At 38.4% G+C, this 17104-nt stretch overlaps 1 protein-coding gene across 1 annotated transcript in view; it reads left to right on the forward strand.

Moving 5' to 3' along the window:
• The window catches only part of CTNND2 (catenin delta 2), a 570838-nt gene that overhangs the window by 371546 nt on the left and 182188 nt on the right, over positions 1 to 17104 (forward strand). The window contains exon 9 of the mRNA XM_068395844.1: positions 7701 to 7833. Coding sequence (XP_068251945.1) covers positions 7701 to 7833 — 133 coding nt within the window. The remainder of the gene's footprint in view (positions 1 to 7700; positions 7834 to 17104) is intronic.

Raw genomic sequence — 17104 nt, forward strand, 5'->3', positions numbered from 1 at the left:
ACAAACCAAATAGTACAAATGGCAAATTTTATCCTAAAGCACTGAAGTCTCTAATTTTTCTTTGCTCCCCACCCACAGTCTAGAGAAGGATAACATTATACCATCCACGACAGGGTTTGGCGTAGTGTGGCTACCTCAGGACACAGGCAACTTTTTTCTTAAAAGCTCCCTCATTGTGAGCAAGGGAATTAAATATTTATAGATTCGTACCAATAGCGTGAAAGATTATTTCATAAAGGTTCATAAATACCTTTCAGTTAAAAAGATATTTGTAAATGAAATCAGGGTAACCTTGAGCAGATAAGTCTGAATGTAATTGTGTGGTGTTGGAGGCAGTAACCTAGACCTGTAAATAGTACCACGTGGGCCAGTGTCTTTAGATAATCTTTACGCAACTGTATCATCTTAAAAATCTTTTCCTCTTAAGATGAAAATGAAATCTACAGACAGTTCAGCTCCAGACCATTTTTGTTATATTGAAGTAGTTCTCAGCTTGCCTCTTCACAAGCTCACTTCTTATAGTTTTCTTATTTTAAAATCTAAATCACAGGTAGTAATGTAAAAACAGAAAAGTGATGCATTACTGGAGAACATAAAAAGGATACAAAGGCAGAACTGCAGGAGAGTATATTTGCTATTGTACAAGATAGTTTTAGCCCTTTGCTTTATTGGAGAGGTGATTTTTTTGAAGTGCTGGATTAGCCCCGAGACTTCAGGTTTGTGGTTCTGTTAAAGGCTTGGGACACGCTGAGCATCTCCATCGCTTCTTGGCAGAGCTGGGCAGGAATCCTCTGCATCTGCCACAGCACATCCTCCTCTTCACCTCATTAGCAGGCACAAATACACTGTAAAAAGCACATTTGTGGTGAATCCGTGTAAACAGTACTGCATGGTGGTTCTAGTGTAGGCCACTTGGAAGCGTAAGCCAAGGAAAATGTCATAACCCAAGAGCAGCGTCCAGATTTTCAGCAGGATTGTCAAATGTTTGTACAGCTGGTTTACGTTCAGCTGTGCTAAATTTGAAATCTAGGGGAGACGTAAGCTACATGCTTAACTGAAAATAAAGTGTATATTGAAGTGCAGTCAAATATTGTTGACTGCTCATGTATTATACACTTAAATATTTAAATGGTACGTTGCCAGAACGCCAGAATGCAAAGTGTTGCCCATTTACGTAAGTGAAATTATTGATCCAGTAAAGTGGGTCCAGGTATGGCAGATAGTATCCTAACACTGCATATACTAACAGGTCTCAGTATGCCTGGATAAGTAGATCTGCTGTGTTACTCAAATGAAAATCATAAGTGTTGGGCTGAGCATATGTCTCTTATGTTTGCCTGCTCAAGTGCTGACAAGCTCTGAAATAAACTTTTCCCATACCTCAAGTGTCACTAGACTCTGTAGTGAAATGCTTTCTCCTCTTTCTGATTCCATTTGTACCATTCATACAACTTTTTGCCTGCAAATCAAATTTACAGTATGTAAATATTTTATACATGTATTAAAAAAAAATAAGCAATCCAGAAATGAAGAGGTTATTGAGATCTTTTTTTAATGTTACGAAGCCATTTGACAAGCACACTGCTTTTACAACAGGAGCTCTTCAGAAAGTGTTAAGAACTCCATTAGAGGAAGAAACAAATGATGAAGATTTGTGAGATTCAAGAATTGCAGGTTTGGTGAGATGTGTACATTTACTCTGTATGCATTTGCATCGGTCATACAGAGCACCCTGCACAAGCTGCATTTTTCAGGTTAGAAGAAACAATAACATAGATGGATTTCTTTGTTTCATTAGAACTTACATTTTTACTCATAGAAGGTACATCTACAGTGCCTTTTCTCTGTCCTCACTTCTGGTGCTTCCAAATTTAGCCTAAACTATGTCAGATTACTTTGTTCCTAACTTTTCCAGTAGTCTGGGTTTGGTTTATCTTTCTTGAAAGGACAAAACAGAAGTACAGGGAGCTCTCTGCTAAGGGTTCATTGCTGCCCTAAGGCGTTTGTATTAGACTCAAACCTGCTGTTACTACATCTTGTGGGTATATGTTGTTCGTATCAGCATGGGACTGAAGATGAAGGTGATCAGTTGCTTGTCGTTGTACACTTCTTTGGTCAAGTTTGACTAGAGAAGACAATGTGGTGAAGGGTTTTGAGGGTTTTCCAAGGTGAGCGGAACAGAGATTGACAGCTCTGTATTTTATTTCTAAAATTGTGTGCTAAAGGTACCCAATATTCATGTGTTACATTTTTAGAGCAAATACAGTAGTTCTGCCTCCTCTTAAACTGCAGCACATCATTCAGACCAGGCTGACAATCTGTGTATATGTATGTGCTTGCATATGTTGAAGTATGTTTGAAAAAGGAAAATACTTTAAGGAAATACTTCAAATTTAACTCCCAATAAATTAAGTGTAATAAGTATGTGTTCACTTTTATTTGACCAGCTGTCATAGAATCACAGAAAGAGAATGAGGGAACAAGCTGTTAGATGGCTTCTTCATCTTTATATCACAATCCTTGTCTGTGGATTATGTTCAGGTATTTTTCATTTTTTTTACCAGTTAAGTTTAACATCTTGTCTTTGCTCTTTTTAAATATGCCAAGATAAAGTCCTTAGAGAGTGATTTCTGTAGTATTGGTATATTCCCTTCCAGATATTTTTAATAGAAGTAAATTTCTCCTTTTAAACATGGGAGGTAGTTCTTTCTTTGATCTTCTCTTGGTTCTTGATTAGTTCTCCTTGTGTTTATTCCTGAGCTACTTAGAGTTTGGTTTTTCCTGGTACTACCAGAAAACCATTCTCACAGCTGTCCTTGCAGAAATGAGGCAAGAGTTTTTCAGGCTTTATTTATTGAAAATTTTTTTTTTTGAGGGGGGAGGGAGCAAACAGAAGAATATCTCTGTAGGCATAAGTGCAGCAAAAAGTCTTGTAGGCTGGCATTAGCAATGCCACAATGTATAGGAGATGAAATCTAGGAAAGATTATCCTTAGCTCAGATTGTAGTCTTTGCCTTTGAGCACCACTTTGTATGTGAAAACCTCTCCTTCACCAGTCTGACTGTCTTACATGTATGCATGCGTGTTAAGTCAGGCAGGCACATACAGACCAGTCTGGTTTAAACATACACTTTTGTAATAAATATATCTAAAAATTGTGCATTCTCCTTCTTTGATAAATGCTTGGTGGTAGTTCAGTCTTTGTCAAGCATATGGTTCTTTATAGCAGGCGTCTTCACAGCGCTGCCTTTGGGGAATGCTGCTGAGACGGGAATAGCTCTGGGTTTCAGTGCTTGCCTACGCCAACTGCTTGATCAGATGTGAATGTTCTGCTCTAATAATGTAAATCAGAAATAAGAACCCAAGCTCTCATGAGATTCACTGTGACCAATGGATGGAGAGTAGACAGAGCCATCACACCTGCTTCTCCCATGCTGTGTAGAAGCGACTGGTATCCTCAGTTAACAGCTGGAGACCTGTGCTTTTAAAACTTATTTTGTAGCCTTTTTAAAGTCAGTTCAGATATAGAGGTAACAGGAATTTTGGTTTTACTTTTCTGTGTGTCATCAGCATTTACAGTAGCAGAAAAAAGAAAATTCTGGCAGAATTCAAGCAAATGTTTATATGCAGTACATAGTCCATATTCAGCAGCACCTTTAAGTGATCCCATATAGCCAGTGCACTCAGCTCTGTTACTAACAATCTCTCTTAAGTCTGCAACTCCTTTACTTTCTGACATGTGTATGTGATACAGAATCACAGAATCAACCAGTTTGGAAGAGACCTCTGGGATCATCGAGTCCAACCATTGCCCTGACACCACCCTGTCAACTAGACCGTGGCACTAAGTGCCATGTCCAGTCTTTTCTTAAACACATCCAGAGATGGTGACTCCACCACCTCCCTGGGCAGCCCATTCCAATGTCTAATAACCCTTTCTGAAAAGAAATTCTTCCTAATGTCCAACCTGAACCTCCCCTGGCGAAGCTTGAGGCTACGTCTTCTTGTCCTATCACTAGTTGCCCGGGAGAAGAGGCCGACTCCCACTTCACTACAACCTCCCTTCAGGTAGTTGTAGACTGCAATAAGGTCACCTCTGAGCCTCTTCTTCTCCAGGCTAAACAACCCCAGCTCCCTCAGCCGTTCCTCATAGGTCAGACCCTCCAGACCCTTCACCAGCTTCGTAGTACCTGAACAACTTAGTGTTGGTATTGCAAGGGAAACATAGACAATAGCGGAAGATCTTGAATGTACTGATGCTAGCTTACTCTTCATTTTTGGATCAGCTACACAGGTACTTTGTTAGCATTCTCAAAAACTGCATGCCATGCACCTCCTCAAATTGACTCCAGCCTTGTGGCTTGTTTCGCCATCTGTGTGGATCACCTCACTCAGATTCTGTAAGCATGGGGACGTTAATAAAGGTCACAGGCATAGCTAGTGTTTGTTTAGGATATTAACTACAGTTTCAAATTTTGCTTCATTCCACTTTATAATTTTACTAGGGATTGGATCCTCATATGTTGCCAGTTTAACTAATTTCAATGTGGCATAATATCAGACGTTTCACAGAAATGGAGGCAGATTTGATTTTCATTATCATTCTCCCTTCCTTTAATCTGACCCTTATCTTCATCAAGTACTGACCCTACTACTACATTCTGTTGGTAGGCAATAAAAGATATTTCCCTATCTAATTTCAGTTATCTTTCCATGGTGCAACCCAGTTTATTCCAGCTCTTGACCTCTACAGCATACCTTCCTTTCCTCCTAGTTTTTTTCTCTTACTTTTTGTTTGGCTATCTATTTTAATATGTGTTTTTTGTCATATAGGTATGCTTGGAGCCATGGCCTGAAAGTTCCCCCACGTCTATGCAAAATGTTCCAGATAGTTTTGTACCTTTGTCTTCAAGAAATTCCTGTCCTCCTCCCTTCTCAAGACCTCTGCCAGTTGACTTCATTAAGTAGCCTGCCTAACTTTCCATAATTAAGCCAAATTAAAAAAAAAAGAAATTAAATTTTTCAAGTAAATGTTAACAGCTGCATGCTTGCTGTTCTTAAAAAAAAAAATCCTCTCTTTCTCTAGCTCACTTTTTCCCCCACCTAAAAGAGACTTGTATAAAGCAAATGAAAAATTTAAACCCCTGGAAACTAGTCCTTCTTGCCCAGAAGGCTGCTAAAATTATCACAATTATTCAAGCAGCCTTAACTGTTGACAGAAGTTTTTGTTTGTTTTATATAGCTACCATATTTCATTTAGAAACTACTAAAAATATAATCATCTTAGAGACCATCTGCTTGAAATGACAGTGCATACTGGGGCTAAATTTTTTGAACTTTTTTTCCTGCTTTATTCATTATCTTTCCCAAAACTGGTTACATGACAAACTCAGTATTCAGTGCTATGGGTTTCTTTTCGGAATTAGCTTTCTACTTACATCCAATGTGCACACAACCATTTCCAACAAGTATTTATTCATCACTTATTTGTTGACTTTTCTTTCGGGAGATAAGAGGGGAAAAGTAGGCACAGCCTTGTTTTCATATGTGAATACAATTGTTGTTTTCTATTCAAGTAGTACACATATTATGAAGGAGGAAATTTCCTTTGGGAGAGAATTTGGTGATAGAAGTTCCAACCTTTGAAGTATAGTTATTTGGTGTAAAACAACTCATTTCAAATGTTCCCCCTCATTGTCTTGTCACACAAGCTGTTTTCTTCTGGTATTTTGTATCCTCTCCAACATACCAACACCTGCACATGGCAGCTAGGGTTGAAAATGAGAATAAATCAGAAGTGGAAGTAGGATAATTAATTTGTCCTCAGTAAGGTTGGTGGGCTTTGGTTTTTCATTTTTTATTTTAAAATAAAACCTCTTAGCAATTGTTAACATGGTTAACAGTAAGAAAGCAAATACAAGAGGAAGCTAACATGTCAAATAACATTGTTTCTATCACCTCTGTCAATTTATGATTTGTTTATGGGTTTGTACTACCCATTCTTAAACAGAAATGAGTGCTTAACTGAAGAATCACTTTGGTTAAATAAAGAAAAGAGGTTCTTCAAACATATTAGACCTGCCTACTATATACATGGCTCTCAACCAACGAAAGACATCTTCCAGAAAATTTTGTCAGAAGATAAATAGCCGATGAAATTCTGAGTGTATTTTTTTACATCTCCTATTTATGTTCTGGATCTTCATAAAGATACAACTGTAGTGACAACTCTCAATCTGGCAAACATCCCATATGAGAAGAGAACAGACAATGCCTCTGTCCTGTAGTAATACACTATTATTGTAAAATGAGTCTTGTTTCAATGAAATGTCTTGGAGAACTGTTGCACTTAAAGTGCAAGATGCCTGATTTTACTTGATGCAGACTGCAGAGCTACTATAAGCATTACTCAAACGCAGGTGAATTCCCCCAGTGACGTACGCTAGGCCTCAGTGCAGCAGAATCCCTGTAATGTGGGAAGGAAACTAATGATCAGGAATATTTTTCCAAATATTATAGCTGGACTCTGCAAAAGTTCTTGTGGGTTTTTTTTGGCAATGAACTCCCAGATGATCATGGTAACTGCAACAGAGAACCTACAAACTTTTTCACAAGTCACCTCTTTCCCCTTATTTCCTTCTATTACGTTGTATGTGTAGCATTAGAAAGAAGATGGTGAAAATATTTATATGGCACAAAAAATTAGCTCTTAGGAAAACGGCATGTGATAGTTAAGTATCTCACACAGAGTAGCTGTGTGCATCTCTGGCTCTTGGGACACAAAGTCCAAAGTCATTTTCATGAATGATTTTACGCTTATACACAGAAGGGAAAAATTTACCTCAAGTGACAGATTGATTTTAAATTCAGTTCTGGAAGCTGCAGAATACCTGCTGGGACTTCTTCAACAAACTTGGATTCAGTTGTTTCATTTGATGCTAATGGTGTTTTATGCTTTGTAGGATTAAAGAAAAGTGCAAAGACCGAGTCTTTGTATTTGCCTAGCTGCTTTAGATTGAGTAGTATGAATGAAGATTTAAAAGTAATCCGATTTATAAGTGTGTATTGTATAATTGTAAAATTAAAGAATCATAGAAGGGCTGAGGTTGGAGGGGACCTCTGGAGGTCGTCTGGTCCAACCCGCTGCTCAAGCAGGGCCAGAACTGTGTAATAGTTTTACATTGAGCATGGACCGTGTCTGGAAAAAATAAACCAAAAGACAAAGTAGGCCATTACTTTCTGGATAAGATAGCAATTTATATAAAATAAAGATTGCAGTAAGTAAAAAGGACTTTTTGACAAACTAACATTTCATAGCGAACTCTTTGTGGTTCTGATTCTAGCCTCCATATTTTGATTATAATAGAGAAAGTATAATGGTATAAGCGTGTAGCTTCTTTCTTTTCTTATATTAAGATTTCATATAGCCATTTTTATTTAGGAAACTTTAGCAGTTAAGAGACCTATTTCCATAAAGTTATTTACTCATACTTTATATAACCTTTTTTTTTTTCAGAGAAGTACAGTTTAAAATGAAAAATAACTTCGTATTTGATTTAATGTTTACTTCGAAAATAATGGGGAAAAAAAATCAAGATTTTACTTAGACATGTCTTTCTTCTTCGTTGGCCCAACTGTTGCCACATTTATCCACTAATAGCAGAATTTTTGATGAATCTTTCTTGTTTGTTTTTGCACAGAGAGTTTGGATGGCGAGATCCAGAGCTTCCAGAAGTTATACAGATGTTACAGCATCAATTTCCCTCAGTACAGTCCAATGCTGCAGCCTACTTACAACACCTCTGTTTCGGAGACAATAAAATAAAAGCAGAGGTAAGATTTATAAACCTTTTATTCAACACTGATGCTGTCTACTGTTTATCATCAACAATATTTGTACGTGCTTTAAAGAGAGTTACAAGAGAAATCACGTTATATATGTCTGGACCCATTTTACTCAAGCTTTCACTTAAATCATTTATTACCATTAGAGAAAGTAAAAAATGCATAAAATATTATTGTCACTCATTTTTTTGTTTGGTTTTGAATATTTTGATTGATTGTATACCATTTAAACACTGTATCAGTAGTTGTTCAGTAAACAGGTAGTGGTGTAGTCTTGATCCACTGAAGCGTACGGACATTTCCTTAGGATTTTCAAAGAGAGATGTTTGGACACTCAGTACAAACACAGAAGATTAAAATTAAGCAAAAGCATTCTGAATCAAAGCCTGCTTTAATGTATAATCGTGTGAATAGAGTTTAATTTCACTGGGTTTGCAGCTTGAACTGCGATCGTTGGTCTATGATCTTGACATTCAGTGCAGATTTTATCTAAAATGTAATTCAAACATCAGTATAGGCTTGTTCTATACGTGTAGCTCATCGGTACTTCTTGCTTGCTCATTCCCTGTGGTTAATGGGACCAGATCAGCTTTTGGCACAAGTTAAAACAGAAGGAAGACAGCTCTGAGGGATCTGACAAACACACAGGAGTCAATTAAAATTGAATGAGTGAAGCCGTTACCGGCCCCAGCTGCCTCCCCTGGCCCTCTCAGAGATACTGCTAATCAGGGGTATGTGGTGTGCACATAAATCTGTGCCTGTACTGGCATCTTTTAGCCTGGCATGTAGAGGTGAACTGAGATCAGGATCTGCTATTGCTAATTTGTCAGAACCGTGCAGTGATGCTGGCTTCCTAGTGCTTCATTATCCTCACCCTCAGCACATACCACTCCATGGGTCTGCCTGGCTGTAGCAGCTTTCCCTTCTAGGCTTTTTCATGCTGAGGAAATTCCCAGGTGAGTAAGTATGTGGTCTGCTGGCACTGGCAGAACTGCCCTGATTGTGTACATCATCCCAAACATCTTAGAAATAATAATAAAAAAATTTTACATGAATGCTAAAATGAAGAATGTTTGTGCACTAGAAAAGAGAACTCTGTTAAAGATACTGCTGAAAATTTTAACTACACACTCTCTCCATACTCTTTTCTCATCCTTATTCACAAATCAGTTTTTCAGTTAAAGAATTGATTAATCTCTGAGAAAGGCAGTTAAATGATAAGAGCGATTTATTCATTGTACAATCTGTGCTTCTTCCTGTTAGCCATAGATTGAGAGCCCTTAGGTAACTATCACATTTGAGGGAAGAAGATGGTTTGATTTTCATTGATAACTATTTAGGGAAAAAGATGACTGGTTGTTGTTGATCTAACCCATCCCACTAAGACATCAGCCTTTGTAAGCTGAAGGGTGAAGGTAAGTATATAAAACAGTAGAGCACTAGGCAGCTCTCTGAGCTTCTTCTCTGAAAAAGGATAACAGATAAAATTAGGATTTCCCCCTTTCATTTGTTATTATTCAGGGCTTTGATATATTCCTCACTCCGTAATACATAAACTGTCTTTGGAAACAAGCCAAAATACAGGGTTTTTTAAACAGTCCACCTGAGAATATGCTTTCAAACTTCTGGTATTGTGGCTTTTTCTAAGACAAAAAATTAGATGTGCTGTCTACTTTTCTAATGCCTCGTGAAGGTTTTTAAACTAAAGCATGGAATGTTAGAAAACTATTTTATCTATACCTATATCTATCTATTTATCTACCTATAGTGTTTAATGGTAAGTACTTTTGTATGTAGGCCATGATTCAGCAGAGCACTTAGTATCTGTGTTTGTTTACTGGAATCAGGATCTACCCAAAGGGACAGGGAGTGTGCTTAGGGTCTGCTTGAGCTCTCCACTGAATAAGAATTTCTTGAGGCACGTTTTGTGTGCGGAGTTCAAAATCCTGTCGATAAGGAGATAAGGCTAAGTGCAGTTGGGTCACAACAACCCCATGCAGCGCTACAGGCTTGGGGAAGAGTGGCTGGAAAGCTGCCCAGTGGAAAAGGACCTGGGTGTGCTGGTGGACAGCCGGCTGAATGTGAACCAGCAGTGTGCCCAGGTGGCCAAGAAGGCCAACAGCACCCTGGCTTGTATCAGAAATAGTGTGGCCAGCAGGACTAGGGAAGTGATCGTCCCCCTGTACTCGGCACTGGTGAGGCTTCACCTCGAATACTGTGTTCAGTTTTGGGCCCCTCACTACAAGAAAGACATTGAGGTGCTGGAGAGAGTCCAAAGAAGGGCAATGAAGCTGGTGAAGGGTCTGGAGAACAAGTCTTATGAGGATCGGCTGAGGGAACTGGGGTTGTTTAGTCTGGAGAAAAGGAGGCTCAAGGGAAACCTTATTGCTGTCTACAGCTACTTGAAAGGAGGTTGTAATGAGGAGGATATTAGTCTCTTCTCCCAAGTAACAAGTGATAGGATGAGAGGAAACAGCCTCAAGTTGCACCAGGAGAGGTTTAGATTGGATATCAGGAAAAACTTCTTCACCAAAAGGGTTGTCAAGCATTGAAACAGACTGCCCGGGGAAGTGGTTGAGTCACCGTCCCTGGAGGTATTTAAAAGATGTGTTGATGTGGTGCTTAAGGACATGGTTTAGTGGTGGACTTGGAAATGTTAGGTTAACGGTTGGACTTGATGACCTTAAAGGTCCTTTCCAACCAAAATGATTCTATGGTGCTATGATTCTATATCGCAGCAGATATCCCAGATTCTTACTATGCCCAGCCAGAGGAATTTGAGTGGTGCTTTTAAACCTACCTGGGACAACTCACATGCTAACTGTTAAGGATGTCTGAATTATGACGTGAACTAAGACCTAAATAATAGGAACTGATATCAAAACTCACTCTTCTGCGAAATATTTGTGTTCCAGTTGTATGTTGTAGCCAGTTCTCCTCTGACTGAGAATGACCACATTTAATAACAGATTCCTTCTTCATGGAAAGCAGGGCGGTAGTTCTGCCACACACGATCCCAGGGAAACCCACCAGCTTGGACACAACGCGCAGGGAAAAGAAGCACCAGCACTCATCCTAATTTTTATTTTTCTTGCAACCTCTTGTCAAATTAATAATTATGAATTCTGGAAGTCTGGGTGTGAGTTTGAGATTACAAAACTGAAAAATTCCAATTCTTTTGAAGCACAGGAAACTGGGCCTTTACCAAATGCCTAACTAACTTCAACATAGCAAATGACTTGGACTAAAGAAAGAAAACTGTCTGGGTGGTCTTTCAAACCCTGGAGAAAAGGCAAACACAGGCATGTGTAAGTTAAGAAGACTGCTGGTATTTCATGTGCCTGACAGCACTGAGGAACAAGCAAATTAAATTCACTAAATAAATTGTTAAGTATTAATGTGTATCATGCACTTGAACATACACACACAGAATGAATAATATTGTGCAACAATTCAGTTTATTTACTGGTTGCATTGAATTTGAAATGTACTGCAGTTGTTAAAGTTTCGACTCTGGAGTTATCGACAGAAAAAAAAATAGCGTTTATTTACCTTTATCACTAATGAGCATCAAATTGTCACACTGCAATTAATGGCTATTTTTTCCAGAGTTGCTGGAAATAACTGTCCTGAAATGCTTTTTAGATTATTTTAAGCATGATTTATACTGTATTGCCTCAGGTGATTAATGATCTGTCCTCTGAACCTGACTATTCTTTCAGTCTTCCAATTTTGTTTTTGTATAGTGGTAAACTTGTCCTATTCTCCTAAGAGTTTAGAGGGATTTGTACAAAATTTCTCCTCGTGTACTTGGTAGGACAAAGGTCTTTATATTCCTTTTGGGTAGAACAGTGTCAAGTAAATTTTAGACAGAAATAGAAAATACCTGCTATGACTATATGCGTTTCTGAGATTTCTAACACCTTTTATGGTTTTACCGCTACGTTTTTCTCTTCTAAACTATTTTAATTTCTGTGGCTGAAGTGTGGAACGCTACTCCTTGCTTCTTCTGTCCCCCTCAAGAAAAGGAAGTGGAAATACTCTGTAGAAGGCAACTATGAAAAAGAAATTAAGTCAAAAACGTTTGAAGTATGGCTAGGGAAACGAGAGATCATTTTCCCTTCATGACCTTGTTCTTTATGGTAGGTGTTATTTCTAAAACACATGTTGATCACAGGCGCACTTCTAAATTTGAGGACGTCACTCTAAATGTATCTTTGTTGCTACATAAGTATAAACACCCTGCTCAGTCTTTTTTGTAGCAATTCTCTCAGACCAATAAGATCTGCAAATGCCCTTCTCTAACTTAAAGGACTTTTAAACAAAGTTGGTAGCTGTTTATGTGAAGATGCCCCAGGCTGGCTACTAAGGTGTCAGAAGTCTTTTACTTTTTTACAAAAAGACTTCTGGAGTGAATTAGGTTTTATATTTCTGGTATAGTTTTTATTTTTGTCCTTCCAGCCCTGAACATACCAGTGCAGCAACAGGTAAATGCGATAAACACTGACCTTTGATAAAGATGGTGCTGTTATTCCTTACAGATGCTGTTGCTTCTGTGCTGCTCAAAACCGTTCAGTGCTAGTCTTCATTTAAAAGTATGATTGGAACTGCTGCTCTTACCTGAAAGTTTTCCGCAAGTGCTACTTCTGAATCTCCTTAAGTACTGCTGACTGCAAGGCAGACACTACATCTGCTCTCATTAGCGCTTCTCATTCTCTACCTTTACTGCCTGTGCTTGGTGCTTAGGTGGTGCAGCAGACATTAGAATGGAGTTGAAGAAATTGGATTATTTTTGCTAATGTCTGGTAGTTGGATTTTTCTTCTCCTATTGAGAAGTGACCAGTTCTCTCTGAAGATCTCACATATGTGAAAGGGGACATAGGCAGAAGGTTGTAAAAATTATCAGGCAGCCCATTAGAGTTAGGCATAATAATTCTGAAATTCAGAATCTCAGAATACGTTAGCAATTCTTTATATAAATTACTCTTTCATTGATGACTGTGAAGAATGCAACTAAAAGGCAAATGGAAAGGAGGGAAGAAGTTTTGATCAGATATTTGAAGGCAAATGAAAAGTTGATCAGGCAGAAGAGCACAAGAAGGCCCTTTCAGATGGCATTTTCTCCTTAGGAGAGGACTCTTACACCAACAATGGTGAGATTGTGAGCAGAGCCAGAGTAGCTGGTCCTGGATGCCAAGAAGGAACAGGCAGGGGATATAGGAAAAGAGAAGCATTTTAAAATACTCAGCAGAGAACGTTTCTTTAAAAGAGCACATTCTATTAAACACAGGACTCATTCTTCCACAGCAATTTTTCTTCATATAATGACAGCTCACTCCTTTGTATGAGGTCACCATATAAAAGGATTGAATTGTGCAGTTTCACACACCAACACCATTTTGCCCTCATGGAAAATGGCAGCCTGCCATCAGCTGCAAAGGTGTAACAGGTCACTCGGGGTTTTTGGCACCAATGACTCCTTTCTGCAAGCTAAGAAATTAATTTTTGTCATCAAAGCCACAGCACTTGAGGTTCTTACCTCAGAAAAATCGTGCAAATATGCCACATAAAAGAACAGTAACTACTGAACTGTCCTGCCTGAAGCCTTCCCTTGCATCCTTAATAAACCGTGCTGGATCAGACAATTTCCTCTTTATCTTGGAGAGCGTTCCCATGTACTCACTTCACACAGTCTTAGAAGAAAAGTATCAGTCCAGACGTTATTGCATGGTGTTCTAAAAAAAATGAGTGCCATGCTTGTTCAAAACCATCATTAACATTCATTTTGTCATTAATCTTAAAAGTTCTTCTGCATCTTCTTCTGTGAGTTCTTCAGAATGTGCCCAGAATCCTTTCAACACGATACCACCACTCTTTCATATGTCAGGCAGTGGGCTTAGGCTATACTAACCTCTTGTTTGTCTTCATTATTTTTGTATTTATGTTACTCTTTATTATTATTAGTGAGGGCTTCTTGAATATGCATCTTTCTTTCCCATCCTCTGTTTTGTTAAGTGTGTGGTAGTCCATCTGATTGAAATGGAATATGAACATGAACCATATTAAAAAAAAAATCTCATTATATAATGTAAGTTACTGTCATCATCTTCCAGAATGTACTTTTTTCCTACCTGTATCTCTTTTACATCTATAATTCACATAATTGCAGTGTTGTAGTAACTTTGATATCATCCATAGTACTGCTAGATCCATGATGGTCAAAGTTACATACACACCTGTTTCTAGCGTGGCTTTGTCCCAAAGAATACTTACACTTAGCATGGGGTGGTGGGCAAACAGTCCATGATGTTGTGTTTAGACCTGCTGGCTAATGCTGACAGAATTCTTCACTCCATAACATTTGAAGGATCCAGAAGGGGGGCTGGAGGTGCTCTCATCATCCTTGAAGGACATCTTGATTTTGTTTCTACAGTATTCTGCAAGATTCCCCTCTGTCTCCATAAGGGGTCCCAGAGAAAACAGAATATCTTTCTTTTCCTGTGTGTTTGAAGAAGAATCATAGTTTTACATTCACTTTCCCACAGCCTTCCTCTTCTGTCTTTCTTTTTTCCTCTAAAATCTCTTCAGTTAAAGGCTGGAATTTGGCTTGTCTGGTGATGATACTGTCAGTTTTCCATTAAAGACATTATGTAAACTCCTTTAATCTCTACATGCAAGATGATATAGCCATGGTATTTAATTTAAATGAAAGAAGTGTCTCATAGGTGATACTGAAAAGTAATGTGAAAATTGCAGAGATACTCTAAAACTTGAGAGTGCATTTTAGTGCAGACAATAATTGCATACTTTTGGAGAAAGTATACTTCTCTGTTCAGTTATAAATATTTTATTAGTACTTTGATAAACAGAATTTTCATATGTTAAACATCTGTATTGGTAAAATCTCGTCGTTTGAGAAATATTTCCCTAAATGGCTTCACAAAGAATTTACTATTTTAATGATGATTGTTATATGAAGGGGTGCTTGCCTGCACCTGATTCCCAAAATGAGCTGTGAGATGTTCATGCTTTTGCTTACCTATGTTTAGATTATTGCATGCAGGATGGTTTGGGTCTATATCCCCATCAGCCTGGTAGTCATATTCACCTGTGGAAGTAAATGTCAAACAGTCCCTTTCAAATACGCTCTCTGTGTAGTTTTTACTGGTAGAAATTACTTGCAGCACCCAGTGATGTACCCAGAAACAGTCTTTAGGTAAGAATTTATTTTTTTTATTTTATAAAACCTTATTAATGGTGATTTTACAGGACTTAACTTTCAGGTTCTTACTGACCTCTAGTCTGTTTTCTAAGATGTCAATTAACAGGTGCTGTGTTGTTTTGCGATGTAGGTTGGGCTTTATACTCTCAATTATTCATATACAAAATGCTACTTGGTTTTTAAAAAATATTTTATGCTCAAAATACTTTTGGAAATGACCCTTTGATTTGTCTTTAGTAAATTGTCTTAGTTTGCATTATTGGAATAGTTTTTCCAAGCAGATGTCCTACTCCTTGCACCTTGTCATTCGAGGATATGATTTTACACTGAAAGAAAGTTAGGTGTAATTCCATGCACAACCATCAACAGCACCACAGAGTCTTACTTGTCACAGTAAGACAAAATATGCAAATAGCTTTATGATTACTTCTTATCCCATTACATTCAGGATTTTTATTCTTTAGCATGAGGAATGACGTTTTTCAACTTTATTTTTCCAAAGAGCTTTTGAACTGGTGGTACTTGAAGAATGTATTTCAACCAACAGAGGCTATGCTATTACAGTATTTGTGGTGTACTGCATTTATCTTACATGAGAAGTAACTGCAAAGTGTAAAATAACTGACCTCTAATTATTAAATGAGACTTGGTCAACTGAGGGAATGATAATGATTACAAAACCAAGCTGTGACAAGAACAGTTAATTTGATCAATTTGACTATCTGTTATTTTAGCTTCCTCTAGCATACCAGTAGCTCAAATCCAGTCTTACCATACTGTGACACAAAAAATTACATACTTATGTTTCATTGTAGCCAGAGAGAAGAGAAAGGTGGGGTAGATATGTGAAGATGTCATAAATGATGAACAGATTAAGTAAGAGCTGTATACCTGAATACACCTGAAATGAAATGGATTTATACTGAAAGCACTTGACTAAGTTTCAAGCCCTAGGTCCATTTTTAGCCCTGCATGATCATGGGCTCTCCTGTAAAACAGGGATGATAACTTTATCCTGCTTTGATTATTTCCTTTTATTCTTCTCAAGGATGATAAATTGGCAACAACACATCAATACTAACACCTGTGCGGTTTCAGGTTGAAAACGTTTGAGAGTGCTGTCCCACTTTGCTTTCATTGGGTGCTTATATGATATACTCAAACGGTACCAAAAATGCCAAATCCTGCTCTTTGACACGGACGTCCATGAGAGCAGAGGTGTGCCCCGGCTGAGCTGCGAGCGTGGGAGAGGATTGCCCTGGTCCTTTGTTGTGGGGCTCTCAGGTACTTCTTGTTTCATCAGCAGCTGCTCCAGGAGGTGGAAAGTTGCCTGAGGGAGAGAGCAGCAGTTCATGCTCCACGGGACTGGACACGCGATAATGGATCCTCACTGGTGACAGGCTCTCCTATGGTATCTTAGGTCACTGCTTTCTCCCATCCCTCGGGCTGAGAGGGGAGGATGCAAGGCTGTGTCACAGTGATCTTTCTGTCTCTAGTTTGCCTGGTGCTGTGCATCTTGTGGCATTCTTGCAGTCACAGTAATTTGAAGTGGGGTGTAGGGGCTGAAGACATCTTTTCCCCTATCCTGTTGAAAGAGTCATAGAACACAAACCTGGAACAGATGAAGGATGAAACCTCTGTTCTGTTAGATTTGCAGAAGCAAAGCCCTTTTTTCTCCACGATCAAGATCTCATCACTCTGATATACTAACTATGCCTTGTCTCACCTTCTTTCCATAGGAGAAATCTTTTTGAAAGCAACCTTTGTTTTCTGCTATAGCTGCTTTTTTTTTTTTTTAAATCAGCCCCTTTTGATCCCATCTTCAGACCTGTGTAACCTCTTGTAATCTCTCTGCTCCCTTCCATTTTATTTATTCCAGCAGTCAGTGGCTTGATATGTATTTCCGTGTTAAGGAAGGCAGATGTAAATGGTCTGTTTCTCCTGAGTAAAACAATAATTTCTGCACTTCAGGCCCTTCTCTATTGATAGGTGTGCAAGAGAGTATATTCGATCGCATTTCAGTAACTCCAGTGCTAG

The sequence above is a fragment of the Nyctibius grandis genome, chromosome 3 (genome assembly GCF_013368605.1).
Source record: "Nyctibius grandis isolate bNycGra1 chromosome 3, bNycGra1.pri, whole genome shotgun sequence".
Taxonomy (NCBI): Eukaryota; Metazoa; Chordata; class Aves; order Nyctibiiformes; family Nyctibiidae; genus Nyctibius; species Nyctibius grandis.